The 27,835-nt window shown below is 42.6% G+C and overlaps 1 protein-coding gene and 1 pseudogene across 6 annotated transcripts; one reads left to right on the top strand and one right to left on the bottom strand.

The window, feature by feature from the left end:
- Nucleotides 1–4,452: 4,452 nt before the first annotated feature.
- Nucleotides 4,453–27,796, top strand: PPIH (peptidylprolyl isomerase H). 6 transcript variants are annotated; one of them, XR_004958905.1, is made up of 11 exons: nucleotides 4,453–4,537; nucleotides 4,896–4,960; nucleotides 5,218–5,241; nucleotides 5,510–5,554; nucleotides 5,958–6,000; nucleotides 9,094–9,186; nucleotides 12,560–12,647; nucleotides 13,389–13,429; nucleotides 14,221–14,310; nucleotides 15,574–15,633; nucleotides 22,890–22,982. XR_004958905.1 is itself a non-coding variant. In XM_036256034.1 (10 exons), the coding sequence occupies exons 1-9, from the start codon at nucleotides 4,472–4,474 to the stop codon at nucleotides 14,287–14,289; spliced, it is 534 nt and encodes a 177-aa protein (XP_036111927.1). In that variant the 5' UTR covers nucleotides 4,453–4,471; the 3' UTR covers nucleotides 14,290–14,310; nucleotides 27,720–27,796. The 6 variants fall into 6 exon arrangements, 5 of the variants coding, with proteins under 5 accessions (XP_036111927.1, XP_036111929.1, XP_036111924.1 ...); XM_036256034.1 differs by lacking the exons at nucleotides 15,574–15,633; nucleotides 22,890–22,982 and adding an exon at nucleotides 27,720–27,796; XM_036256036.1 differs by lacking the exons at nucleotides 14,221–14,310; nucleotides 22,890–22,982 and adding an exon at nucleotides 23,294–23,444.
- Nucleotides 25,301–25,691, bottom strand: LOC118626386 (annotated as a pseudogene).
- Nucleotides 27,797–27,835: the final 39 nt, after the last annotated feature.

The following is a 27,835-nucleotide window of genomic DNA, read 5'->3' as shown; positions in this document are numbered from 1 at the left end:
CTGAAACTCACGCTGCCTAACCAGTTGTGAGTTGCTGGCTTGAGAAAGCATAGCATTCAGGGATACTTTTCTCTATATAGTATTTAAATCTTCCAGCTCCTCCCTTCACCCCTGCTTCACCCCCACAGCTGACAGAATCCTGACTCATGGCAGAAGATAATACACATAAATGTAAGGTAATTTTACTTGGCTGTCTTTGTGTTTGACAGTTGTCAAAACTGAAATCCTATTGAAGCCTTATCCCTATAACCCCAAAATGCTGCCAAGAGATGCCATCCACACGAAGTCCTCACACGTGGCCTTTTTAGTTTTTCTGTAACAGGCTTGGTAGAATCAGTTGGAAGTCTTTAAGAGACTAAAGAACGTAAATCAGAAGAAGCAGTGGCAAATCCCAAGTCCCTGGAGTCTCTTTCCTGTTCACAGAATCTGAAGCTGGATACACACATAAAATGTGGCTTCTCTAAAAGAAACACATCACATGTAAGAACCAGACCAGAAGTCAGACTATACAATCAGACTAAAACTAGACTGATCAAAGCTGCTAACTTAAAGCTTGGGTGTGAAGGTAGAAGATGACATGGAGAAGTTATGAATTCCCCACTGGACATCAACCAAGAGTCTTCAAAATTGCTGATAAATTCATTAAACCAGTTCTAAAAATTGATTTTTCAAGTTTGTTTGATATCCTCAAATGCCTTGTACTGATCAATATAGTAAATTAAGTTGGATGGTTTAATTAGGTTTCTGTTCAGCAGAACACACACACACATATATATGGCTAATTCAGCATTAGTTCCTATTTTCATGGGTATTTTCTTATTGTTTAAAAAGTAAAAACATTGTAATCACTTTAAAGCAAGTATTTTAAAAAGAAAAAGAAATCCCTTTTATAAATCCCACATTCTTAACACTACTACTTTTTTGGGGGGAGTTATTCCCTTTTAGTTCTTATTCAAATTCATATATTTGAAATGGTTATTATATTGTATTTCATAGTCTGGTTTTTAATTTAATATACCATAAAATAGTCTCCATATTTAAACACTTCCTAATTATTATTTTAATAGCCATGTGATATTCTCATGTTGATGTTCTATAAATTTTCTTATTCAACATCCACATTTTCAGTATTTAATACTTTTTCATTATTTAAAAACTATGCTGCAATGAAAGTCTTTGTGAAGTTAGCTCTTTTCTTCTCTTAAGTTAATCCAGAAAACAAATCACAAGATTGACATAATTGGGTCAAAAGATATAAATGTTATATAGTTTTGGTACATCACTTGTCTCATTGCTTTAAAGAAAGTTTATATCAATATACTATTTCTACAGTCAACCTCTTTAAGCCTCAATTTCTTGATGCATAAAATGGAAACAATACTAATTCCTATCCCACAGGGTTATGAGGACCAAATGAAATGAAGTGTATATTTTTCATTGAGTGGCTGCTTAATAAATGCTAGATATCTTCATTTGCAGTTTGAGTGTATTTGTTTTTCTACAGTCTCATCAACATTGGATATTGTCAATTAAAAATTTATTCTAAAATAGTTGGTGTAAAACTATACTGAAGAGTGATTCCTGCTGCTCCTTCTTCCATTCCTCCCCTTTTCCATCCTTATTCTCCTTCTCTTCCTTCTTCATCTTCAACTGCAGATAGGAAGGGAGATCAAGAGGAGAGGGGAAAAAGGAAAGAAATAAAAGAGACCATAAGTTGAGACATACTGAATTTTTATGTGCAACCCCAGCCTCTTCAGATCACCTCTAAAAAGGATGATCAAAGAATATAGGACATAATAGCTATGACACCGAATGCATGCTCTGACTCCAAACCTTGCCCACGTTCACCTTCTTTCACTCAATTAATTGAATTCATTTTTTGAATCCCTACTATGTGCTATTCAATAGTAGACACTGTAGCCACACCTGTGAAGACAGATAAGAAGAGTGTCTGCTTTCATAGTTAATATGCTATTAGAAGGTATATGTTTTGTGGCAGGGGTGAGATAGAGAGACTGACCTTATAATTTTGGTTGGTAAGTGGCATGAAGAAAATAAATCACTGATGTGTCTGAATAAGTGACTGGGGCTACTTTAGATTGGGTGCACTGTTCGCTCTGAGACCTGAACTATAGGGAGCACTCCCCGCCCCCATTAAGATCTAGAAGAGTATTAAAGACAGTTAACAGCTAGTACCAAGGCCCTTGAGAGAGTACAGTAGTCCTTCTTTTCTAAGAATATGTTCCAAAACCCTCAGTGGATGCCCAAAACCATGAATGGTACCTAACCCTGAATGTACTGTTTTCTTAGAATACATACCTATGATAAGTAATTGATAAATTAGGCACAGTAAGAGGTTAACAGTAATAATAAAATAGAATTATAACAATATACTGTAATAAGTTATATGAATGTAGTTTCAAAATATTTCACCCTTCTTGTGATGATGCGAGATGATCCAGTGCCTACATGATGAGATTAAATAGGGTGAATGAACACAAGCACTGTGATACCCTGACAGTTGATCCGATAACTAAGACACCTAAGTGACTAATGGGCAGGTAGCATATACATTGTGAAGATGCTGGACAAAGGCATGATTCACATCCTGAGCATGCAATTTAAAACTTAAGAATTGCTGCCTTAGCCAGTTTGGCTCAGCCATTAGAACATTGGCCCACAGACCAGAGAGTCCCAGGTTCAGCTCCCGCTAAGGGCTCGTACCTTGGTTGCAGATTGTGCCCAGCCTTGGTTGGGGTTGTGTGTGTGTGGCAGTCGATATGTCTCTCTCACATCGATGTTTCTCTCTTCCTTCCTCTTTCCCTCCCCCCCTATCTGAAGATAAATGCAAAAAAAAAAAAAAAAGTCCTCAGGTAAGGATAAAAAAAACCCAAAAACTTATGAATTGCTTATTTCTGGAATTTTTCACGTGCTATTTTTATTTTAATATAAATTAATATTCATGCTGTATATGCTGCCTGCCTATTAATCACTTAATAGGTGTCTTGGTTATTAGATCAACTGTCAGACTGTGGTTAATAGCAGATAACTGAAAGGAGAAAGGTGAAAACTCAGATAAGCGGGGAACTACTATATCCACCATGACCCTGAGGAACAGAAAAGCCAGAGTATAGTAACTGAGGACAAGTAATACAAGATGAAGCCAAGTAGATGGCAGCCAGATAATGTAATGTAAGCCTTTGTATGTAAGGAATTGGATTTTATTCATTATTTTTAAAATCATTTTTCTTTATTGATTTTAGAGAGAGGAAGGGAGAGGGAAAGAGAGAAACATCGATGAGAGAAAACAATGATTGGCGGCCTCCTGCATGCCCCCCACTGGGGACTGGGCCCACAACATGGGCATGTGCCCTGACTGGGAATGGAACTGGCGACCTCTTGGTGCATGGGTCAATGCTCAACCACTGAGCCACACCAGCCAGGCTGGATTTTATTTTAAATACAGGAAGCCAGGAGTGATTTATAAGCAGTCTTTTTATTGTTTTTATTAATCCTCACCCAAGGATATTTTTCCATTGACTTTTTTTAAGACAGAGTGGGAGGGAGGGAGAGAGGGAGAGACACACATTGACTGGCTGCCTTTTGTATGACCCTGACTAGGGCCAAGGATCGAGCCTGCAACCCAAGTACATGCCCTTGACTGGAAATTGAACCAGCGACCCTTGGTCTGTGGGCCTACTCTAACCACTGAACACACCAGCCAGAGCATAAGTGGACTTATTTTAAAAGCTCTAGCTACTCTACTGGAAATGAGTTGGAAGTGATAAAAATGGAAGCTTGTGGAAGAACCGGAACAAAAATTCTAGTTTACTGATTTAAAGGAAGGGCTAAGTATTTGCTAAGCACACCTCACTCCCTTGGCTGTTCTAAGCGCTAAGGATGAAGAGTTCCTTCTTTCCTGGGACCTATCGAGTAGTGGGCAGGAATAAGGAGCAGCACGTGTGATGATTCAGATATTTTGGCTGCAAGAGCTGATAAGGACCCCGGAGACTGCCTAGTCTACCTCCCTAGCCTGAGCGAGAATAATCTCAACTTCATTTGAGTGTAGCCATGTGAGTGGGATGCCCGTTGACTGGGCAAAAAACAGCCTGGGCGTTCCTCCTCTTCCCTACCTCCTCCACCTGCACCCGCGTTCCCCTCCCTCCTCGCCCGGTTGGACATCCCCGGCTCCGCGCAAAGTCAAGCGAACTAAGAGCTGACGGATGTCTCGCGGTCAGGACCGAATGAACCGCTGGCCACTGCAGCATCACGCAGTTCCGCGCGAGAACCAAGGAGCCCTCCGCGGCGAGGGCGGGGCGGGGCAGGGCGGGGCGGGGCAGGGTGGGGCTCCCGGGGGTGGGCCCAGTCTCGGCTAGCTCTTCCGGCGCTTGCGCGGGACACCGGACTCGTGGAGCTGGGGTTAGGTTCGCCGGAAGTCCGTGCTCCCGACTTCTGCTTCCGGGTCGGAGCCATGGCGGTGGCAAATTCAAGTCCTGTCAACCCCGTGGTGTTCTTTGATGTCAGCATTGGCGGCCAGGTGAGGTCCAGGAAGGCACCCAGCCCTTCGCCGAAAGGAAACTGCACCGGTCCAGGCAGGCAGAACTCATCCGCCGAAGGATAGCGGGCTCGGGAAGCCAGAAAGTTGATTTGGAGCAGAACCTACCGAGCTGCGGGGCGTGGTGAGGGGACTGGGATGAGGAGTCTTGCCTCTCCTCGCGCCCATCCTAGCACCCCGCGTGTGGAAGGTGTGGGCGGAACGAAAAGATAGGCTGAGGCGGCGGAGATGGGGGAGGCCAGGCGCATGGGGGAGGGAGGGAACAGCCCTTCATGGTCCTTGCTCGGTGAGGCCTTCACGTTCCTGAACTCAGCCTTCTGACCGTCTCCGCCGGTTGCAGGAAGTTGGCCGTATGAAGATCGAGCTCTTTGCAGACGTTGTGCCCAAGACAGCCGAGAACTTTAGGTAAGAATATACTCCAGCTCTGCCGGAGAAACCGAACCAGAACCCAGCCTACGGAATCGTCTGCCTACCTCCGTCGGTCCCCTCACTGCCCTTAAGATCTGAGTCCTCTGAACAGTCTTCGTTTTGACTGTCCCATGTCAGTTTATGATGTTAATCTGTATGCCTGGGTGTCTGGACGTCTGGCTGGCCGGTTGGTGGGCTTGCTGGTGACACTGTGATGTCGTGGTTGCTGAGTTCTTCACTCTTTTACCTTTCAGGCAGTTCTGCACTGGAGAATTCAGGTCAGTCTCAGACGTGGTTGACTTACCTGCTTGCTCCTGAGGTGTGTCCTGGGGCTGCAGTGAGGGTATTGGGGAACCAGTAGACCTTGAATGATTGCTGGAGTAATAGAAGGTAATACCCCCAGGGTCTATCTTCAGTTCATTTGCTTTCTTTCTCTCTCTTGTGCTGAATATCTTTAGGAGAGTCCCTTTGGCTTGAATGTGTAGTAAACTGGAAAGGCCTATGGTTACCTGTCATCATTCCAAATCTCTTTCTTTTTGGTTATAGAAAAGATGGAGTTCCTATAGGATACAAAGGAAGCACTTTCCACAGGTAAGGGCCATGGCAAACCGTCCTGGGGGCTTTTTGAATTACTTCCTTGGGGAATTATAGTCTCTAGGAAAAGAAAACCAAAGGATAATTCTTAGATTTTTTTTTTCTTTTTTCTTTATTGGTTTTAGAGAGAGAGGAAGAGGGAGAGAGAGATAGAAACATTGATAAGAGAGAACATCGATTGGCCACCTCCTGCACGCCCCCTGACCGGGAATCGAACCATTGACCTCTTGGTGCATGGGTCGATGCTCAACCACTGAGTGACACCAGCTGGGCAAATTCTTAGATCTTGAGAAGGAATGTTTTTGTGAACTCAAGGATTGATTAATTTAAACTACAGTGATTAAATCAATGTTTTTCTAAACTGGAGTCTTATCTCAGAATCTTTTGTTCTCTGTTTCAGGGTCATAAAGGATTTCATGATTCAGGGTGGAGATTTTGTCAACGTAAGTACTGTTCCTTTTCCGTCAAAAACTTGTAAGCTTTTTGTTGTTGTTATTGCTGCAACTACTATTTTTACTACAGGAACCTAATCTTAAAGCTTGAGAACAATAGCCAGGCTTGATGGGGGTAAGGGAGGAGGATGGGAATGCCCTTGAATGTTAATAGCTACTACTCACTGTACCGCTAGTTGACAGACAACAGCACTTTGAGTCACTAACTTCCAAATCTCAGCCTTTTAGGGCCAGAAACTGAACTTTGCCAGCATACCTATAGAAGATCCATGACAGATCCAAATTAATTCGTTACATGAAACTTAACTAAACATCAGATGCAATTTGTTTTAACTAAATTTAGCCCCTTTCCAGTGAGCTAAATGTTTATGCCCCATTTTCCCTTCCACTTCTGGTATCACAGTGCCTAGAAAGCTGAGTTTTTATTTATTTATTTATTTTTTATCTTCACTCGAGGACACTTTTCGATATTTTGTTCAGATAGAGTGAAAGGGGGAGAGAGAGAGAGAGAGAGATACATCAACGTGAAAGGGACACATCGAGTGGTTGCCACCTACATGACCCAACCAGGGCCGGGGACAAACTGCAATGGAGGTACGTGCCCTTAGTGGGAACCAAACCCGGGTCTCTCTGGACCGCAGGCCGACACTCTAACCGCTGAGCCAAACCGGCTAGGGCTAGAAAGCTGAGTTTTTAATCAGAAGTTGTTTAATGGATAAGGAATCAGCAAGAGAGGTATTTTGGAGGAATGTTTCCTCTATTCACTGGGAGAGCCCAGTGGAATAGTCCTTCACTATTAAGCATGACTTTCTTGTGAAAGTCTGTATGTTTTCTACATACTGAGTCTTCTACCCTTCTGACCTTAGAGGCTGCTGAATAAACCACATTTTTTCTTTCTTTCTTTTTTAAATATGGTTTTATTGATTTTAGAGAAGAAGGGGGAGAGAGAGAGAGAGATGTGAAAAACAACCTTGATGTGAAAGAAAAACATCAATCGGCTACCTCCTGCACGCCATGCACTAGGGACTGAGCCCATAACTGGGCATGTGCCCTGACCGGGAGTCAAACCAGCAACTTCCTGGTGCATGGGATCAATGAACTGAGCCACACTGGCCAGGGCCTTTTTTTTTCCTTAAACTTACTTTTGTTCTTACCCGCCCACTCTATACGTGGTCTTTCTTATTAGTATCATTTAGGTAGCCATGTTGCTATTTTCTTGGATCTGGGAGACATTCTTTCTCTTTCACACATATACTTACTTATTGACGCTTATGAGTTTTTAAAGATCTTTCTCTTTACTATTTAGGTAAGATTACTGAGTGGCAGATTTTAGGGCAAATCAGGCTTTCAGATATGTTTTGTTTCATTTGTATGATGTTGTAAAACTGGTATAGTTCACTAAAAAATTCTGTAGTTTTATTTTCTTTCTAAAGAATGGGAAATAGGCCCTGGCCGGTTTGGCTCAGCGGTTAGAGCGTCGGCCTGCGGTCCTGAGAGACCCGGGTTCGGTTCCCGCTAAGGGCATGTACCTCGGTTGCAGTTTGTCCCCGGCCCTGGTCGGTTGTGCGGGTGGCAGCCACTCGATGTGTCCCTTTCACGTCGATGTTTCTCTCTCTCTCTGTTCCTCTCTCTCCCTCCCACTCTACCTAAACAAAAAATGGAAAAATGTCCTCCGGTGAGGATTAAAAAAAAAAAAAAGAATGGGAAATAGGGGTGCACTAGGCCTGTGTTTCTCATGGAGTGACAATTGGTTGGAATCAAATAACTCCTCCTTTTAGACAAGGTGTGTCCTTGCTATTTCACCCTAGTCCCCACCACCTGCTTCCCTTATTTATGTCACCTGCCTCACAGGCAATTAAGTTTGCAACCCTTGGCCACTACTGGTAGTAGGTCTTGGGGTGAGCATATACTTTTTTGTTAGCTGGCAAAAAGTGCTGAGAAGCTAGTCTCTGCCTTCTTTCCTTTTTTCCCATAGGCTCCTATATTGCCATACTGACTCAGCAGGGACAGGACCATTTTCTTACTGGTCATTGCTAGGAGCATCCAATTACTTGCTGATAACCCCAGGATTAGACAGTAGTTGGTCAGCCATTAGGCTGAGTATCAGAGAGGAGCAATTGTTCAGAGCCACCCTTAGAGAATTAAAAATAGAATGATCAAGAGGAAGAAGCAAGATTTGAAAAGTTGGACCAAGAATATTTGTTTGTTTTAATATTTGTTTTTCTTTTTGGTTGTAAAAGAAAAGTGCAAAAAGTAAAATAAGTCATCTCTCAAGGAATAAACTCTTATCATTGTAGTTTACAGCTGCCAGTCTTATTTTTACAAATGTATGTGTGTCAAATAAAATTTTTAACAGACTTAGATCATAGATATGTTTTAATTTTTTTGTACTTAATAATTGTCTGCATTTTCCCTTGTCATTAAGTCTTCTTCCAAAAAAATGTTTCTAATAGCTACCTAATAGTCCATAATGAATAGACAGTGAATTTATTTGATCAGTCTACTGTTGTTTGCTCTGAAAATTAATTTTGTAATTTTCCCTACTCTGGCTTCTGGAGAGCAATCCATAGTGCAGTTACAGAGAATGATGTGCTAACTGATCTGTTGCCTAGGTTTATTGGGAAATTAGAGTCCTCCCCTAGACCAATCAACTTTGGCCAGGAGGGTGGTATGGTGTTGTACACACTAGACTTCCAAGAGCCCACCCACCTACATAGTTTGGGAGGTGGGGTGGGGTAGTAGTAGTCAGTCAGGTGGGTACTTTTATATGAGAATCTGGGAATAGCAAGGATTATGTATGTGGTCACTGTACTGTTCTCTACTTTGCCTGGGTCTTAACCCATCTTTCTAGAGGCCCAGCTGTGACCTCTTTTACCCAATCTTTGAGAAGACCTGGCCAGTTTGTGGGCTCCAGGTGCCTTGCATGGGGCTTGCTTTAATTGCAAGATAGGGTCAAAGAGGTGTGGCTCCCAAAGCCACCAATCAGAGTGGACTTTAAGGAAGCTGGGCTCTCAGTGCAGCAGCTGTCTTCTCCAGCCTCTAGGGGCCCACACCTGCACGTTGCTAACACTTCTTTCTGCTCAGGGAGATGGTACTGGAGTTGCCAGTATTTACCGGGGGCCATTTGCAGATGAAAATTTTAAACTTAGACACTCAGCTCCAGGCCTGCTTTCCATGGTAAGTGAGGTCCAATCAAGATTTTGGGTAAGATTTACAGCCAGTTGGTTTCTGGGCCCCTCTTGAGGTTCACTGCTGTCTCTTCGGATGGAAGCAAATGCTTTTCTTCTCTTACTCAGCCCAGGACTCCCCTCTGTCATGCCTTCCTTTTTCTTCAGCCTGGTTTTATTTTGTTGGGCTGGGGAACTAAAACTGAACTCTGCTATGTTGTTTTCTTTCTTTTGTTTGAGCCGAGACATGTGGCAGGCATTTAGCCTTATTGCTCAGAATACATCCAGTCCTGCTTTCAAGATCCATTGTTCACTTGCTCATTGCTTAGCTCGCCAAGACTCTCAGCGCCATTCACCCACACTGCCTACTGGCTAGTTACCCCCTTTTGTTCGCGTACCACTCCTTGATCACCACTCCTACTCCCTTGTCCTGGCACCCCCCACCCCACTTACAACTCACACTCACACATGTCACTCCTCTTTCACAGTCCCTCTGCCCACCTCACTGAAAACCCCTCATCTACCCTGCCCCTGCTCACTCCATGCTCATTCCCCCGTCACTTCCCCTTATTCATTCCTCACGGCACCTTTTCCCCTACCCTTCCCACCTTACTTCTCTCTCACTCTCCAGCCTTCTCCCTCCCTCCTGCTCATCACCCTTTTCCCTCTGTCAGTGCCCCAACTCTCTGTCCCCCAGACTCAATATTTACTTGCACATTCTCTGACCTGCTTGCCCACTTGACCACTGCTACTCAGGCAGTCATCAAGGAAAGATGTGTTGATATCCACTCTATTCCAGGCTTCATGGTCCCTGCTCTTGTGTCACTTAACGTCTAATGGGGGATCGCACATGCAAAATGACTAGTCTAGTATAGTGTAATTCCTGCTACCAGTGTATTAAGGTAAGGGCACCTTACTGTGTAAAAATCCATGAGGGTGCCAAGGAAAAAGAATAAATTGCTGCTGGGGGTTGGACAAGGTTGCTTCCCAGAGGAGGGGACATTTGAGTTCTTAAAAGAGTTCTTGCCAGATAGTGTGAGACACAGTCAGTCGCGGGCCAGAAAGGAAGGAAGGTGCTAAGTACATGGGATGCGAATGGTAGACAGAGTGGCCAGTAGAGACCACTGCAGAGACAGGCTGTCTGGCTCCTGACGGGCCTCAAATGGCAGAATAAGGATGAGGTGTGTGGACTTTCTTTCATAGGTTATAGTGAGCCATACACTCTTTTGAGGAGAGTTGATCAACTTTGTGTTTTAGAACAAAAACCCTAGCTGCAATGTGAGTGGTGGGTGAGAATGGAGAGGCCGGAGCAGAGAAGTCAGGAGGCTGCCATTATAATTGAGCAAGCCTAGCACAGCAAGCAGTGTATGTATAAGCGCCCTTTTAGGAAAGCCAGGCTGGGAATGTGCAGGTAAAGGGTGGAGAAGTGGCTTGAGCTGGCTTGGATCTTCGCCAGGATTAGAACCCCTCTAAATGTATGCCGCTGTGTTAGCATCTATGGAGGAGCCAGAAAAGTGGAAGGAAAGCTTGGTCTCCGCACACTTCAGGCTTACACTGGTTGAGCTGTGCTGCCATATATTTTGTAGCATAATTGTTTTTGCTTCTGTCTTCCACTAAATCATGAGTTCCTCAAGGACAGGGATTGGGTCTCATTGATCTCTGAGCCTTCTACCTGATACAGAAAGGTGTTGAGCAGATATTGATGAAAGAGTGGAAGATAGTCAAAATAATGGCTAACATTATTGAATACTTATTCAACAAGCATCTTATTTGCATTAATTTGTTTTAATTTTCTCAACATCTCTAAGATAGGTACAGAAGAGGAAACAGACACAGAGGTTATGTGACTAAACTAAGGTCACAGTCAGTGGTAGAGCTGGAATTCAAGCTAGGCCATCTGGCTGCAGAGCTCCAGAGCTGATTCTCTAAACCAGCAAGTTATACTGCCTTGCAGAATGAAAAAAAGAAGTGGCTAACAGCAGAGTGTCCCCTGAGCCATCAGAACATGTCGTATGACTGTTTTCCTGCCTGCTTGCTAATAAATATTTACTCATAGAGCAGCAAAATAGATTGGATGGATGGATGGATGGATGGATGGATGGTTGGTTGAAGAGAGAGAGACAGAGAAACAGAGAGAAAGAATATGAGTGAATTGGGACCCCTGGGAAGCCTATCCTCATTCCAAAGTGTAGGCCTACTCTGGCCCAGACAGTGCCTTACTTTCATATATGAGATGTTCCTCAATACATGTATGAAAAACAAAAGTAGCCTCATCTCACATGGGGAATTTCTAAAGTATAATATGAAATCCCTAATTAGAGCTTACCCTTAGACAGTGTCTTTAATATATTTTTAGTATTTCAGAAACATTTTTATTCCTTCACAGTTGAACAGAGTCAACCAATTTAAATCTAATATCTGATTTAGGCTAGTTATCTAATAATTTCCAGTTTTGCAGAGTAGTGGTTTTATGAGACTTGTGCTTTTAATAGTACTAGTACTTTCAATTTTCTATTTCTACTCCTTTTTTTCCAAAATAAGGGAAGTATGCCATAATATATTCATAGTTATGCAGACATTGTTGTAAGACAGTGCTGCAGAAACTTAACTGGAGTTTGCTCTTATACACAAGTCTGAATTTAACATATTAAAGATGGTTTGAGGGCATCCATATATAATGGACAAAAGTACACTTCATGTGAAAGTCAAATGTCTCTTTACAAAGTATTACTCTGCATTGTAATTATAATCTGTTTTATAATGTGTTATTAAACATAATGATGTAAAAACAATTTTAAGGAGGGGAAACAGAAGGGATATGGCCAGAGAGTTTCAGGTTCTCTATTTTAAAAAATAGCTTTTCCATAAAATTCAATAATAAACAATTTGGGGTGTACTGGTAAAAAGCAAACATCTTTGATTAACTGTAGTCTTTTTTCTAGCATAGCACTAGCAGCTTATTGCACCTTCCTACATTTTTTAAATTACCATTGTTGTAGTACAAAACCATTCAGACAAAACAGGTAATGGCATAGGCAATAGACCTTTTCTCCCCAGTAGCTAATTTGTAACTATAATTCAGTTATAACTAGTATTGGACTAAATGCACCAAATCAGATCCCATAAACAGTTGTTGCCATTATAGAAATTCACTCTATAGGAGAAATGTACATTATTCAAGGATCTAGTTCCGTGAGGACAGAGATTGTGTGTCCTGTTCCCCTCTGTATCCTACCTCAGGCTCTGGCTCTGGTTCATAAATGCTCAATAAGTTTTGCTGAAAAAAGCATGGAGGAATCAGGGCCACAGGCTCTTCGGGGAATCTTGCCCTTCAGCTAGCATGGCCAAGAAAACTCACTGCAAGTATATTTGGTTTCCATCAGGCAAACAGTGGTCCCAGTACAAACGGCTGCCAGTTCTTCATCACCTGCTCTAAATGTGATTGGCTGGATGGGAAGCACGTAGTGTTTGGTGAGTCCTGTTCCATGGTCCTGGGCCCATTAACCGGAAGTGGGACTTCCAAAGGAGCCAGTATCCACAGTCATACCAAGAGAGCTCAACTAATTGAACTGCTCTGTGTAGTAGGGAAGGTGAAAGTGGGAGGTGGGCAGGATGAGTGGAAGGACAAAGGGGCCATCTGATAAAGTGTATAACCACTTGGGTGATATGTATGTCTGGGGGAAACAACCCAGGATGGTAGCATTTAAGAAATATGACAGCCCTGGCCGGTTTGGCTCAGCGGTTAGAGTGTCAGCCTGCAGTCCAGAGAGACCCGGGTTCAGTTCCCACTAAGGGCATGTTCCTCGGTTGCAGTTTGTCCCCGGCCCTTGTTGGTCGTGCGGGTGGCAGCCACTTGCTGTGTCCCTTTCACGTCGATGTTTCTCTCTCTCTCTGTTCCTTTCTCTCCCTCCCACTCTACCTGAAAAAAAAAATGGAAAAATGTCCTCGGGTGAGGATAAAAAAAAAAGAAAAGAAATACGACATAGGCAGCTTAGTACAGTGGGGGTTTGCAATCACTCAGATCTAGGTTTAAGCCCTAATTCTGCTACTTGCTATCTGTGACTTTGGGTAGGTCATTTCACCTCCATTGAATCTCAATTTCCTGAAATTGGTATAAGGATCAAATGAGGTAATGGTGTGAGAATGGGCTTTGGAAGCTGGAAAATGCTATACAAATGAGATAGTAACTCCCAGTTCATACTCTTCCTACAGGAAAAATCATTGATGGACTTCTAGTGATGAGAAAGATTGAGGTGAGTTTGTTTTGATTTCCTCTTTCTCAACCATTCTGGTCTGGTACTACCTGACTAGTGTTGAAAGCTAGAGAATCCTGAGAGGGCTTCAGTTTGTTAGGCCCAGTCTTCATTCATTGCCTCTATTACATGGACTTCCTTGAGTAGAGACCACATGCCTCCCAAGTGTTTTGGGCCTACAGTTAGCTACTTTAGTGCACATTGAGCTTTGGCCAGTGGTGGCCCCTTTACCTACTTGATAAAATCCTACTCAGCACTGTATCCCAGATCCTCCCTAACCTGGTCCCTGCCTTCCTCTCCATGACCCCTTCTACCACTGCTGCCTCCACTTTCCAGTCACATCAGGCCACTAGCTTTTCTCTAAATGTGCTGTACATATCCCTGCCTCTTGTTCCTTCCTGCCCCTGAGCCTTTGCTCATGCTGTTTCCTCAACCTGAAACGCTTTCCTCCTTTTCTCCCTCCCCATTTATCGTCCTTGGTCCATCTCAAATGATCCCCTGTTCTGTGAATCCTTCCCTGACCTCTTTAAGCAATGTTTAGTTGCTTCCTCTGCCCTGTATACACTTTCTTATAACTTAGTACATTGTTATATATCATAAATTTGATATTTTTTAAATGTACATTTTATTTTTGATCTGTATTATATGCTTTACATATCTGCTAGGACATGGACTGTTGTCATATCAGTCTATGAGCCCTCTGTCCTTAGCACAGGGGCTGGCAGACATCAGTAAATATTTGGTGAGTGTCTGTCTGAGTGGATGAATCTCCACTGTGCTTTCTGTCTTAGAATGTTCCCACAGGCCCCAACAATAAGCCCAAGCTGCCTGTGGTGATCTCACAGTGTGGGGAGATGTAGCCCAGAGCAAGACAGAATTGGGTAAGTGTCTTTCTCTTCCTGGTTAGCAGTCACCCCAAAGAAAGCAGCATGGTCTAGCCGAGAGAACTTTAGACTTGAAGACATGGGATTGAGCCCATTTCCTCTCTGGGTGACCTAGCAAAAGTCATTTCCCTTCTCTGAACTGGTTTCCTCATCTGTCAAATGGAGATAATACCTCTTTCCTAGGGTCACTGTAAGGGTCAAAAGAGAAAGGGTTATTAGGGCACTTTACTTTTCTACCACTTTGTACTTAACAAAGAAAGAACTGCCACGAGCTCTGGGTGACTCCCTGCTGGGTCAGCCTGAGCAGCCTGTCATGCTTCTCACCAGAACTGATAGAGCAGTTCCAGGTCCTGACTTTGTATTTGCCAGCTTCACAGGTGATTGTGACACATTTCTCAACCTCACCTCCTACCCATTCTTCCACTGCCTGCTCTGTGTTAGGCATGCAGAGGGGAACAAAGAATTAAAAGATGCCTCCACCTTTCAGGAGCTTGTAGGAAATAAGACACATTCTGAGAGGCAATCACTAGTAATATGAGTGACATTGCTAAGTGTCATAGAATTTAAGAGAGAAATTGATCCCTTCCAGCTAGAATAGTGGTGATCTCTCCCTCTCTTTCTCTCTGCCTGTCTCATTTTCAAACCTGCAGCCAAGTTGGAAAATGAGTACTGCATTCAACACTCATACCTTTCACCAGTGATTAACTTTCTTATTTTATCATTTTGCTTTGACATGTTTTTCTTTCCCTCTTCCCTCCTCTCACATTCCCATTCCCTCTCCTCCTCTCCTGCTCTCCTTCCTACCTACCTTCATTTCTTTCTCATTTGAAAGTTGAAGACTTGGCACTACCCATAAATACTTCAGCAAGGAACTGCTAAAAACAAGAACATCCTACATAACCACAATAATATCTAATATACATGTTCAAACTCCCCCAGTTATTCACAAAGTAACTTTTATAGCTCTAGGAAAAGTCCAGTCAAGGTTCACATGTTTCATTTGGTTGGTTATTAAATAACATTATATAATAATCTTGTAAAAATTTTCACACAAAATAGTTCAATGAGTTCCTCCCCTTGGCACCCCCAGTCCCAGTCTCACTCCTCACCTCACCCTAGAGGTAACTTCTTGATCAGTTTCATGTGTACCCATTGGGGCCTTTTCTTTGCCTGTCTAATTTTGGGAGGTTTTATTTTTCCTAAGTGGCATCATACTGTATTGTTCATCATTGTTTTTCCATTTGGCATTATGTCCTGAAGACTTCCTCATCTGTTCAAGTAAAATGACCTCATTAAAATACAACAGCAACATAATATTAGGTAAGATGTTTGTAGCATATAGTTTATCCTTTTTCTGAATGATTTGAAGTTACACATTCTGAATCTTAGTTCTTTATATGTTGTGGCTATTTTCTCCAGGAAAAAAAAAACAACTATATATATATATATATATATCTTTTTTTCTTTATTGATTTTTAGAGAGAGAGGAAGGGAGAGGAAGAGAGAGAGAGAAACATTGATGAGAGAGAACATCAATTGGCTGCCTCCTGTATGCCCCCCACTGGGGATCTGGCCCACAACCTGGGCATGTGCCCTGACTGGGAATCAAACTGGTGACTTCCAGGTGCAATGGTCGACGCTCAACCACTGAGCCACACCAGTAGGTCCCCAGAATATATTTTGAGAAAAAATTGCCATTGTGTTGCTTATCTTAACTTTGATATATCCTTTGTTAGATAGAAATTCTAAATTTTGATGAGGTCAAATTAGCAAATTAGCAGTGTTTCCCTTATGGTTCCTTCCTTCCTTCCTTCCTTCCTTCCTTCCTCCCTTCCTTCCCTTCCTTCCCTTCCTTCCCTTCCTTCCTTCCCTTCCTTCCTTCCCTTCCTTCCTTCCCTTCCTTCCTTTCTTTCCTTTCTTTCTTTCTTTTGCTTAATCCTCACCTGAGGATATTTTTCCATTGATTTTCAGAGTGGAAGGGAGGGAAAGAGAGCAAGAAAGAGAAATATTATTGTGAGAAAGAGACATCTTTTAGTTGCCTCCTGTACAATCCCAACTGGGGCTAGGGATTGAACCTGCAACCCAGGTACACGCCCTTGACTGGGAATTGAACCTGCTACACTTTAGTCCTTGGGTCGATGGTCTAACTGTTGAGCCAAACTGGCCAGGGCTGGTTTTTGTGTTTTATCTTGTTTAAGAAGGTCCTTACTACCTCAGATCCTGATGTCTTCTGTATTTTTTCTAATATTTCTTTAGTTTTATTTGTATACTTAAAAAATTATCTAGAATTTATTTTTATGAATTCTGCCTTTTTTCCCAAATGGAGATTGTCAAATTCCAGACCACTTAAATGACTATTTACATTTCTGTCTGTGACTCACTTTGTGTTCACCGCTTCTGGCACTTATAGGCGTTCAGTAAAATTTTGTTACATGATTTAATAGAGAGAGAGAATGTTAGGCATTTTAGGCAGGGAACTGGTGTGAGCAAATGCTGAGGCAGGAATGCACAAGTGTGTGCTGGAAGCTGCACATGGACCTCTCTCTCGTCCAGCCAGATGGTCCCCTCTCATGCCCAGCTGACACCTGAGCTTTTTTTTCTGCCAGGTCTGGGGGCCCCTAGGGCTCAACCTGTATTCCCCCTTAAATAGCTGCCGGCCATTCCCTCCCTTTCCCCTTCATTTCTTTGCTGTAACTAAAGTTAAATTCATAGGTCCTTTTGCTTCTAAAGATTGACCACTGTCAGGGAGGGAGGGGGAGGGGGGAATCAATGGGTGGGGGGGAGAAACATCTGTAACAAAAATTAATTAAAAAAAAAAAAAAAAAAGTATTGACCACTGATCACTACCAGAGGACAGAAGATAAAAAGAATAAAGTTTAGAAATTCTTTATATTTGGGGCCTCTTTTCTATATTTTTCTGAGTCCCTTAGAGTTACAAGAAATCCTTGTTAGAGGTTTGATTTCTGAGGGTGATAATCATCAACCCTCCCATTCTCACCCATTATTAGCAAAGATCACGGTAACCTTTGCCCCCATGAAAGCCCCTCTTCACAGCCTGCAACCCAAGCAGAACAGATTCCATGGGGGCCATTCGCTGTTCCAGAGACCCTCTAGACCAGAATTGGCCAGTTGACGCTCCTTTCTGTAATGGGGAAATGTTTTTTATCTGTGCTGTTATGGTCCCTTCTAGCTGCATGTGACAGTTGAGCACTTGAAATGTGGTTGATGTGACTGAAAGACTGAATTTTTTATTTTTTAAAATTTTAATTAAATTTAAAAAGCCACATGTGGTATTGCCATCCCAGACTCCTAACCCTGACTTGCTCAGATTTGAATCTTTCACAGCTAATACTTAGGGACAATATAATAAAAGCAGTTACCACTTACTGAATACTTTTTGTGCTCAGATGTTGAGCTAAGACTTTCACTTGAATTATCTCATTTAACTTTACAAAAAAATCCCTGTCATTGGTTTTAAGGTGTTAGGGAATCTAAGTGGCAGTCTGACCTAAAGAAGTTCCAGAGATAGGATCCCCACCTTGGGTTTCTGAGGAATGTGATTTGGGAGAAAGTTAGAAAAAGAGGAGCCCTGGCCAGTTTGGCTCAGTGGTTGAGCGTTGGCCTGTGGACCAGAGTCCTGGGTTTGGTTCCTGCTAGGGGCACGTACCACAAAAAAAAAAAAAAAAAGAAAGAAAAAGAGGAGATTAATTCCCCAGGAAGCAGGGTACCATCCCATCATTCTTCCCAGTTGTAAAGTTACAAGCATCTCTAATTCCTATAGGAATTTAGTGTTTCAGATCCCTCAGGTTGTTTGGGGCAGAATAATGGTTGACAGCCAGTACAGATGTTGTTTTTAAGCCCTGTTGGGCAGTATCTCTCAAACTTAAACACACAGGTGAATTACAAAAAGATCTTATAAAAATGTTTTTGTTTTGTTTTTTTAATCTTCACCTGAGGATATTTTACATTTTTATCTTCAGACAGAGTGGGAGGGGGAGAGAGAGAGAGAAACATTGATTCGAGAGAGACACATCGACTGGTTGCTACCTGCACGACCCCAACTGGGACCAGGGACGAACCACAACTGATGTATGTGCCCTTGGTCGGAATCGAACCCAGGACTCCCTGGTCTGCAGGCTGATGCTCTAACTGCTGAGCCAAACTGGCCAGAGCAAAATGTTCTGCTTCAGTAGATCTGGATGGGGCCTGAGATTTGCGTTTCTAACCAGCTCTCGGCTGATGCTGATACTGACTTTGAGTGGCAAGGCTACATGGGAATAAGAGTCTGCCTTTTAATTGAGAATCCACCATATTCAAAAGACCCAGGAGGAGGTAACCTCTTGGTGGCACTGGTCCAACAGGAATCTACTGCCTTCAGATCAAGGTATCACCTAATCATGCACTTGAGGCCTTGAGCCCAGGTGCTGAAAATACAAGATAGGAAGGAGAAGACAGGTGAGGTCACTTGATCTGTACCTCCCTATGAAGCTTTTTTTTTTTTTTTTTTCCCTAATTGATTTTTAGAGAGAGAGGAGGTAGGAGGGAGAGAAAGAAACATCAATTTGTTGCTCCACTCACCTGTGCACTCATTGGTTGACTCTTATATGTGCCCTGACTGGGGATTGAACCCACAACCTTGGCATATCAGGATGACGCTCTGAGCTGAAGCACTTTCTTTTAGAAATCTTTTGTGTTTTGCTTAGATCCTGACTTTGGTTTTAGTGAAAATGAAGTTTTCTGTATAGCTCTAGATGTTTTATCCTGGGATCCTATGAAACGTTTTATGAGCAGTTTAATTATGTATACATAGATTAATCTTGGCCCTCAGGATTCTCTTGCCATAGTCTGAACTGTGTCCTTTGTTGCTTGTAATCACATGGGGGCTGGTGGAACCTCTGTTTTAAAAGCCTGAGAGTCTCTTGGAAATGGGAGTGGCTTTTGGCTCTGGCATCCCTGCTATTCTGAATTGCTGCTCACCTCCCTGTGATCCCAAAACCTGGTATTTGTGGCAAACAGTAGAGAACTTTCTTTAGCTCACTGTTTCCCAAATTCCCCTAAAGAGAAGAATCACTTGGGGGCATTTCCCAGATCCCTCTCCTGGAGAGTTTGATTGAGTTAGTTTAAGGTGGGACCCAGGATTCTATGTTTGTAACAAGCATCTCAGATGCTTTTTTTTGTTGTTGTTAATCCTCACCGGAGGGTATTTTCCACTGATATTTAGATAGAGTGGAGAGAAAGAGAGAGAAACATTGATGTGAGAGAGACATCGATTGGTGGCCTCCCGCATGACCCCAACTGGGCCGGGGATCTAATCTGCAATGCAGCTAAGTGCCCTTGATCAGGAATTGAACCCTCCATCCTTCGATCCAAAGGTCAACACAACACTCTTACTGCTGAGCCACACCAGCCAGGGCTCAGATGCTTCTTACCAGAGGAATGTGGGTAACACTGCTTCTGGTGGTGGTGGAATGATTTTTTTTAACATTTGCATCTGAGGAAAATATGTATAATTAGCACAACATATAATTTTACAATTATTATAGCTTATAATGAGGCATTATTGAAGTTCAAATAGTGATTAGGTTAAAAATTAATTATACTTGTGGATTGTGGCTATGGTAATAGTTGTGAAGACGCAATTTGAAATGACTGAGATTTAGGAAACTATCCCCCACTCCGGGATTACCTGCAGATGTGACACATGCCTGCAGAGAAAGGTTATGAAAGACATGCTGGTGGCACATGGGTAGCCCTTCACAACTAGCACTAATTAATTAAAATGGGTCCCTTGCTGGGTGGTCACTTCCTAAGGTATATAAATATCTAATCACTATGTTGTACATGTGAAACTAATATAATACTGTCAACTGTAATTGAAAAATAAATTTTAAAAAAGATAGGTCCCATGTTGCATATGAGACTACAGATTTGAAAAGCCCAGTTCCTGCCTTTGAGGTACTCAGTGTCTTGGGAAACTGACAGTTACAGTACAATAAAGCACTGGACTGGAGGGTTCAGGACAAAGTGAGGGAAACATTCAGCCTGTGTCTGCCTGGAATGGTTTGGGAAGACTGCGGAAGAGATGACGCTTCAGCTGAGTACACAAAAGAATAAGAACTTGTCAGATGGCTGAAACTGGGGAGAGCATTCCAGGCTGAGGGAACAGCACGAGCAAAGCATAGAAGCAGGAAACAGCAGGAAGCATATGGGAGACTGCATATAATTCAATATGGCCAAAGCAGGAGGGTAGGAAAAGCAAACAGAGGTGAGGTTGACCGAGGCCAGGGCCAGTTGTGAGAACCAGTATAGGCTGAGTTGTTCATGTGTTATCCTGAGGATGGGGATGGGCTTCAGGCAGTATGTACATTTGTTTTTCCTCCCTCAGGTGAGAGTCCATCGTGCTCCTGAAATTCTCAACAGGTGTGTAGGGGCTAACCCTTTAAAAAGAACCAAGCAAGTGGGAGTCACTGAAGGATTTTGAGCAGGAGAACATAGTGATTGAATTTTCTTAGAAGTTGATTCTGGCAGCATTGTGGAGGATGGGGTGGAGGCCAGTGAGGTATCCACTGCAGCAGTCCAGGCAAGAGCAAGGAGGTTCCACGTGAAAATACGGGTCTTGGGAGCACTAGAGATTTGGCAGCAAATATTTGCATTCCTGTTGGGTGTGTGACACTGTTTGTTCCCTGCCCTGAAAGTCAGAAGCCCTACCAGATAAAAAGGGAGAGAAGAGGAGAATGTCTGGCTCCATTCCAGTACAATCTAGTACAGTCACACACCGCTTAACAACAAGGATACATTCTAAGAAATGTGTCATTGGGCGATTTTGTTGTGCGAACATCACAGAATGCACTCACACAAACCTAGATTGCATAGCCTACTGCACACCTAGGCTATATGGTATAGCCTATTGCTACAAACTGTACAGCATGTTACTGCACTGAATGCTGTAAGCAGTTGTAATAGAATAAGTATTTGTGTTCCAAGCATATCTAAGCATAGAAAACGTACAGTAAAATATGATATAAAAGATTAAAAATGGTACACCTGTCTAGGGCACTTACCATGAATGGAGTTTGTAGGGCTAGAAGTTGCTCTGGGTGAGTCACTGAGTGGTGAGGCACATGACAGCCTACAATATTACTGTACAGTACTGTAGACTTTATAAACATTGAATGCTATGGCTACACTAAATCTCTAAAACAACACAAGATTAAATCAAATACAAGAGAAAATGATGCAATCAGGAGACATGGTAAGCATAAGATGCTGCTGGTGAAGCGAGTAGAAGGGAGTATGCTCTAAAATAATAAAAAGTATAGTATAGTAAATAAATAATCCATAGTCATTATTATCATCGTATGTGCTATATTTTTGTACGACTGGCAGTGCAATAGTTTTATTTACACCAGCATCATCGTAAACACACGAGTAATGCTTTGCACGACCATATTACAACAGATGTGACATCACTAGGTGATAGGAAATTTTCAGTTCCATTATAATTTATGGGCCCACCATCATCCATTGTTGACCAAAATATATGGTGTATGACTCTACAAAGGCAAAGCTTAATATGTTGTAACCAGGCCTTAACATGCATCGAGGTACATCTGTCAGTGGAATACCATACAGCCTTAGAAAGAAGCAGATCTGGCAAGATTTCTAAGGTAAATTAAGTGATAACATCAAGATGTAGTACATATAAGCCACAATACTATTTATTTTGAATAACTTTCAGAAATTTCTGTAGCGATATATAGCCAACTATTCATAATGGTTACCTCTGCAGAGATAGCAAAGAGACTTTCTTTTCAATTTATATTGTCCTGTATATGCTTGAATTTTCTATATTGAGCATGTATCTTACAACAAATACATACTGTATATATGTAGTTTTAACTAATCCTAGAGGGGCTAACATCAGTTTGAATCATTCTCTGGTCCCTCCATCTCCCTGGCCTAGGCAGTCAGTGGTCCCTCCTGTGAGCTCCTAGTACATGGTTCATCTCTATTACAACATTTACACAATTAGCCCAGCTGGTGTGGCTCAGTGGATTGAGCATCATCCCATGGACTGAGAGGTTCCAGTTCAATTCCCAGTCAGGGCACGTGCCAAGGTTGCAGGCTCAATCTCCAGAAGGGGGTGTACAGGAGACAGCTGATCGATGTTTCTGTCTCTCTCCTCTCTCTAAAATCAGTATACAACACAGATGTGTTTGTCTGGTTTCTGTAGACAGAACTCCTTGAGGCAGGGACCATGCTGACTAACACAGTGCTTGGTCTATGACAGAGCTTAGGTCCTGGAGCACCATGCAACCTATGAAGTGCGCTTATACATTTTTGTACATTCTACATTAGGGCCCAGAGTTAAACTTCTCTTTGAGCCTGCAGTATGACACCAGGACCCTTGTCCTCAGGGGGAGGAGTGGTGTGGACACATTTGGGAGGAGGGGAACAGTCGTATCTGAGTGTACTCACCTTATTATTTTAGTACAGCTAATGCCAAGGCTATAAACAGAGGGTGTGGAATTTCATTTCTGTATAACCGTGGGACCAAAACCTTTGTTCGACCATAGAACCTACTCTTTGTTGTACAGCTCCACAGAGTGCCAGAGGCTGGCAAAAGATGCATGCTGCGGTGCCAGTACCTCAGGAAGCCCCATCACTGTCAAGCCATGAAACCCCTTGGGACCCTAGTATCCTCCTTTGCTTAATTGTATGATGTATACTGCACAGAGTTGTGAAGGGTAAATAATGAGATAATATGCTTTATATGTTAGTTTCTTCCGTCTTGGTTCTTATGTAATATACTTTTCAACTTTGCTCTGGAGAACCAAAGGTCTGGCCTCTGGCAAGAATCAGACCGGTTTTACTCTTTGGGGAAAAGAGGATCAGGAGTGTAGAGGGTAGGTGACAGTGTTGTCTCATGGGAAGTCCCCTTCCAGTCCTCTGAGCTGCTTGTTTCTTCCATCCCTTACAGACCTCTACGGCTCTGCCCCTGCTCTGGGTGATGCTCTTGAGTAAGATAATCAGGATTGGCCCCGTGTTTGCTTCCCAGCCTGCTGTTGTCCTGTTTGATCAAGAGACCTTGGAAGTATCACAGATTCAGAACCAAAAATTTTCCGTGTTTTTCAAGTGTAAATAAAGTTTTTTTGTTTTTTGGGTTCTTTGTTTTAGTATGTGTGTCGTTGTAATGATAGCACTATCTCCTCACACCTTAGCTTCAGCTAGGAGGACTGGCTCTCCTCGCTGCAAGGCCATTGTAGACCAGAGCCAAGCCCTGACTATGTATAGTTGATGCCTCAAATTTACGAGTAGTTGTAGCAGTCCCCTCTGAGGTTCAAGCTGACTGGCAAAGAAGGCAAAGCCCCAGGGTCAATGTATTGCAAGGATGTTCCCAGTAGTAAGTTCATTTTGATTAGTTCTGAAGCCTGTGGGGAGAGTCACTAACAGGATATTTTTGAATGGGAGACCACTGGGTAGAATGTATCTTGTTCATGACAAAGTGGGAATAATTTAGTAAAAAACCTTGGTTTGATCCTTGGGTCATTTTTTAAAAACAGTTGAGGTCTTGAATAATTCACTGCCTCTTTCAGTCTCCTCACTTATAAAATGGGGATAATAATACCTATCTACTTCATAGCATTATTGAAAGGGTCAAATAAGAGAATGAATATGAAGGTAACTTGTAAACAGTAACATGCCTTGCAAATGTGAGTTTTGAAAGGAAATAACCCAATATAAAAAGTTACCACCGAGTATACTGTTCAGGAGGTAGAGAGTTCCCTGGTGTTCTTTTCATGAGTCAATGTCTGTGTTCACCCATTTCTACTCTCTCCTGGCTAATGGGTAGGATGACTCATAACTACGGGCAACAGATGACTACAGCAGCAGAGAGCAGAGCACCAAACTCCATGACAATAGAACCTGGTTAAAAGTGCCATTTCAGTGTATTGGTGAGACAAGGGAGATGGTGAAATATGCAAAGGACCTAGGATATAAATATTTGCAACTCTGTAGCTAAGTAAACGGTTCAGGGGACAAGGTGAAGAAAGAACTGTGATCAACTGACTACAGAGTGGATTATAGAGAGAGAGGGAGGAGGATCCTCTGGAATCCTGAGCTGATGTTCTTGTGATGGGCCATTCAATTGAAGTCAGTTATGCTTGGCACCTGCATTCTAGGCTTCTCTACCCTGGGCATTGGAGCTGCAAAGATGAGTAAGACGTGGCCCATACTTGTGATACCAGATGGGCACAATTTCAGTACAATGGTGAGTATTAGAATGTGAGCCTTGAGGAGGGCAGGAAATTTGGTCAGTTCTTGTTGTTTACTGTTGTGTCCCCGGCACCTAGAAGAGGTAAGCATCTAGTACCTAGTAAGTACTCAATAAACATTTGTTGCGTGAATGATGATGGTATGTACCAGATGCTATGGGAGTAGAGAAATTGGGGATGAGAGAAAGAGGTAACATTTGAGGTAAATATTGACAGATTGGAATTAGCCACGAGATAAGGGTAGGGAGGGCTTTCCAGGAAGAGGGAACTGTGTTCTTGGGCCAGAATCTGATAGAGATAGGGACAAAGTGAAAGTTATTTTGCAAAGGAGATTCTTGGAATGAACCCTCTTTCTTGCCTTTCACATCACTTAAAGGTAGGCACTGGAGTTGTCTCAACTGTGGTCACCGTGCTGGGCAGTGCGAGCTCTCAGGTGGAAAGGGGACTAGTAGAACTGTAGAGTGCAGAGCACCCACCTTGGAATCAGAATGCATTTTGGCATGAACAGTTTCTCCTCCAGTGCTTCAGAACTGCCTCTGCAGTGGTAGAGAGGTGGCTTGAAAACTAATAGAAAATAGCTCATCTTTATGTTCACTGAGCATGAGAGAGCTTAGTGAAGTGATTGGATGAGTAAGTAATGATACTTTTAAATAACATTTTAGTTTTATTTTTTGTTCATTGCATTTTATTTGCACATGTGTATTACGTCCCTAAAAAAAGAATCCCAGGATTTTCCCTCCTGTGTGTTTTCATCTTGCTTCTTCATGGTCCATGATGCCCGCTGAGGTGGTCAGTACAATGAAACCAAACTGACAGGATGGAAGCAGGTTGTTCTACCATTTTTCTAGATCTTTGAGTTGCACATCATATCTGGGGCTGATTACTCCACACTTGTTCAATTGGCCTGTGAGGTTCACAACAATTTTCCCAGCTCTGTGGTCATCAATAATTTCAAATTCGCCAATGTAACCATGCTTCATCATCACAGTTAGAAACCGGATGATGACTTTGGAGCACAGCCTAATAAGAACCTGGCGTTTGCCTCTTTTCGGCATTGTTGATACTCTTCAGAGCATCAGCCGGGACATTCGTGCGCACCATATTCGTGCAGCACGGAAAGATGGCGGAAAGAGGACAGGAGGGGCGAGCGCACGGAGTTATCAATATAACATTTTAAAGGCAATTGTTACAGAAATTTTATTTCTGCTTGAGAAACCATCTCTTCAAAGCAGTTACATAGGGAAGGTTGCTCAATTACTCTCAGAGGTGCTGCTGACATTCTGTAACTGCCCTTTGGGAAAAAGCTCTCAAGTCTGTAGGGCACACCTTTAAATGTCCACAGTACTAGCAGAACTGCCTTTTGAGGAAACTTTCTTTTTTTTAGCAGTCCAAAGTCATCTAGGAATAGCAGCTCTAGAATCCATCTACTTCTCTCCATACACATTGTTGCTACAATATCTGGAATATTGGTGCAGATACCCAGACGACCTCTCTGCTGCCAGTACCTCCTTCTCCAGTCCATTTTCCACACTATCTCATTCATTTAATAGATTAAGATATTGTGTCTCAGGTACTATGCTATACTAGATGCTGAAGGGATTCATAGTCTGGCTGGAAAGATTTAACTAGTACAATATTGTGTTAGGATAGGAGGGTTTCTTAACCTAGTAACAGCTGAGACAAGTCCTAAAGGATGAAGAGTTAAGCAGGCAAAAGAGAAGGGAGAAAGGCAGAGTGTTTGTTACAAGCAGAGGGGACAGTAAGTGATAGCCCAAAAGAAGCAATGGCTAAATGATCACCTGGAAAGTGGGACAAGGAATGTGAAAGAAGTGGGAGGTAAATTTAGAAGTCGTAGGCAGTCTTATAAACCACATTAAAGAACTTGGAAAATCACTGAAAGATTTTAAATAAGGCAGTGTCATAATCAAATAGAGGTCTTTGCCCTGGCTGGTTTTGCCCGGCAGGTAGTGTCGGCCTGTGGACCAGAGAGTCCCAGGTTCGGTTCCTGCTAAGGGCACATACCTCGGTTGCATTCGTCCCCAGCCCCTGTTGGGGTCGCGTGGGTGGCAACCAGTCGATGTGTCACTCTTCACATCGATGTTTCTCTCTCTTCCACCCTCTCTCTCCTCTCTATCTGAAGATAAATGCAAAAAAAAAAAAAAAAAATGTCCTTGAGGATAAAAAAAAAATAGATGTTTTCTAAAGAACACTCTGGAAGTTGTGGTGGAGAATATTAGAGTAAGAAAGATGTAGAGAGACTGGCCAGGAGGCCACAGCAGTGCTCTCTAAACCAGCGGTCAGCAAACTACAGTTGGCAGACCAGCTCACTCACTATTTTTCAGTGGCTTGTGACATAAGAGTAAGAGTGGTTTTTAAATGTTTAAATAGTTGAAAAAAAAATAGAAAATATTTTGCGATGTAAAAATTGTATGAAATTCCAATTTTAGTGTATGTAAATAAAGTGTTTCGGGGGAACACAGGTTACTTGTTTCCTGATTCTCTATGTCTACTTTCAGGCTCTAAAGTTGAGTAGTTGAGATAGGATCATCTGGCCTGCAAAGCTTAAAATATTTGTTATCCAGCCCTTACAGAAAGTTTGCCTACTTCTGCTCTAAGTAATAGATGATGGTGGCCTTCACTAGAGTCGTGGCAGTAGGAATGGAGAGATTAGAGGTTTTTAGGATTGATTCAGGGAGACCTTTAGAAAGTGGAATTGACAAGCCTAGATGATACTTAAGGGGCAAGGACTACTGCATTAGCCTCCTGTTTTCCCTACTTCCACTGCTGCCCTTCTACAACCCATTCTCCACTCAGCAGCCATTAAAAAAAAGTATGCCGCTCTCTATTTACAACTCTAAATTACCCTTCTCACTATTGCCCTTAGGATAAATTTCAAGTAGAATATCCCTGATTTGACTCTGTCTACCTCTACAACCCAACGTTTCTACAATTCTAGTTTTATTGGACAACTTTACTGGCATTTTCCCCAGAGCCCATCTCTTCTTGCCTGAAGGCCTTGAATAAACCTTCCTGTGCCTGCAGTCAGCACTCCACCTTTCACTCCCAAAATGCTTTGTGCTTTTGCAATGCTGGAGTGTTGGGTTTTTAAATTTCTACCTTCATCCCTAGACTGAATTTAAGAAAGCAGAAACTGGCGAACTAGTCCATCCCCGGAAGGTCGTAGACGCTTAATAAGGAATGAAGGTGGAGGATTTCAGCTACAACATGTGGCAGTCTCAATTAAA

Source organism: Molossus molossus, unplaced genomic scaffold (genome assembly GCF_014108415.1).
Source record: "Molossus molossus isolate mMolMol1 unplaced genomic scaffold, mMolMol1.p scaffold_m16_p_12, whole genome shotgun sequence".
Classification (NCBI taxonomy): domain Eukaryota; kingdom Metazoa; phylum Chordata; class Mammalia; order Chiroptera; family Molossidae; genus Molossus; species Molossus molossus.
Note: the sequence above shows the minus strand (reverse complement) of the source record. Positions and strands in the feature narration are given on the sequence as shown.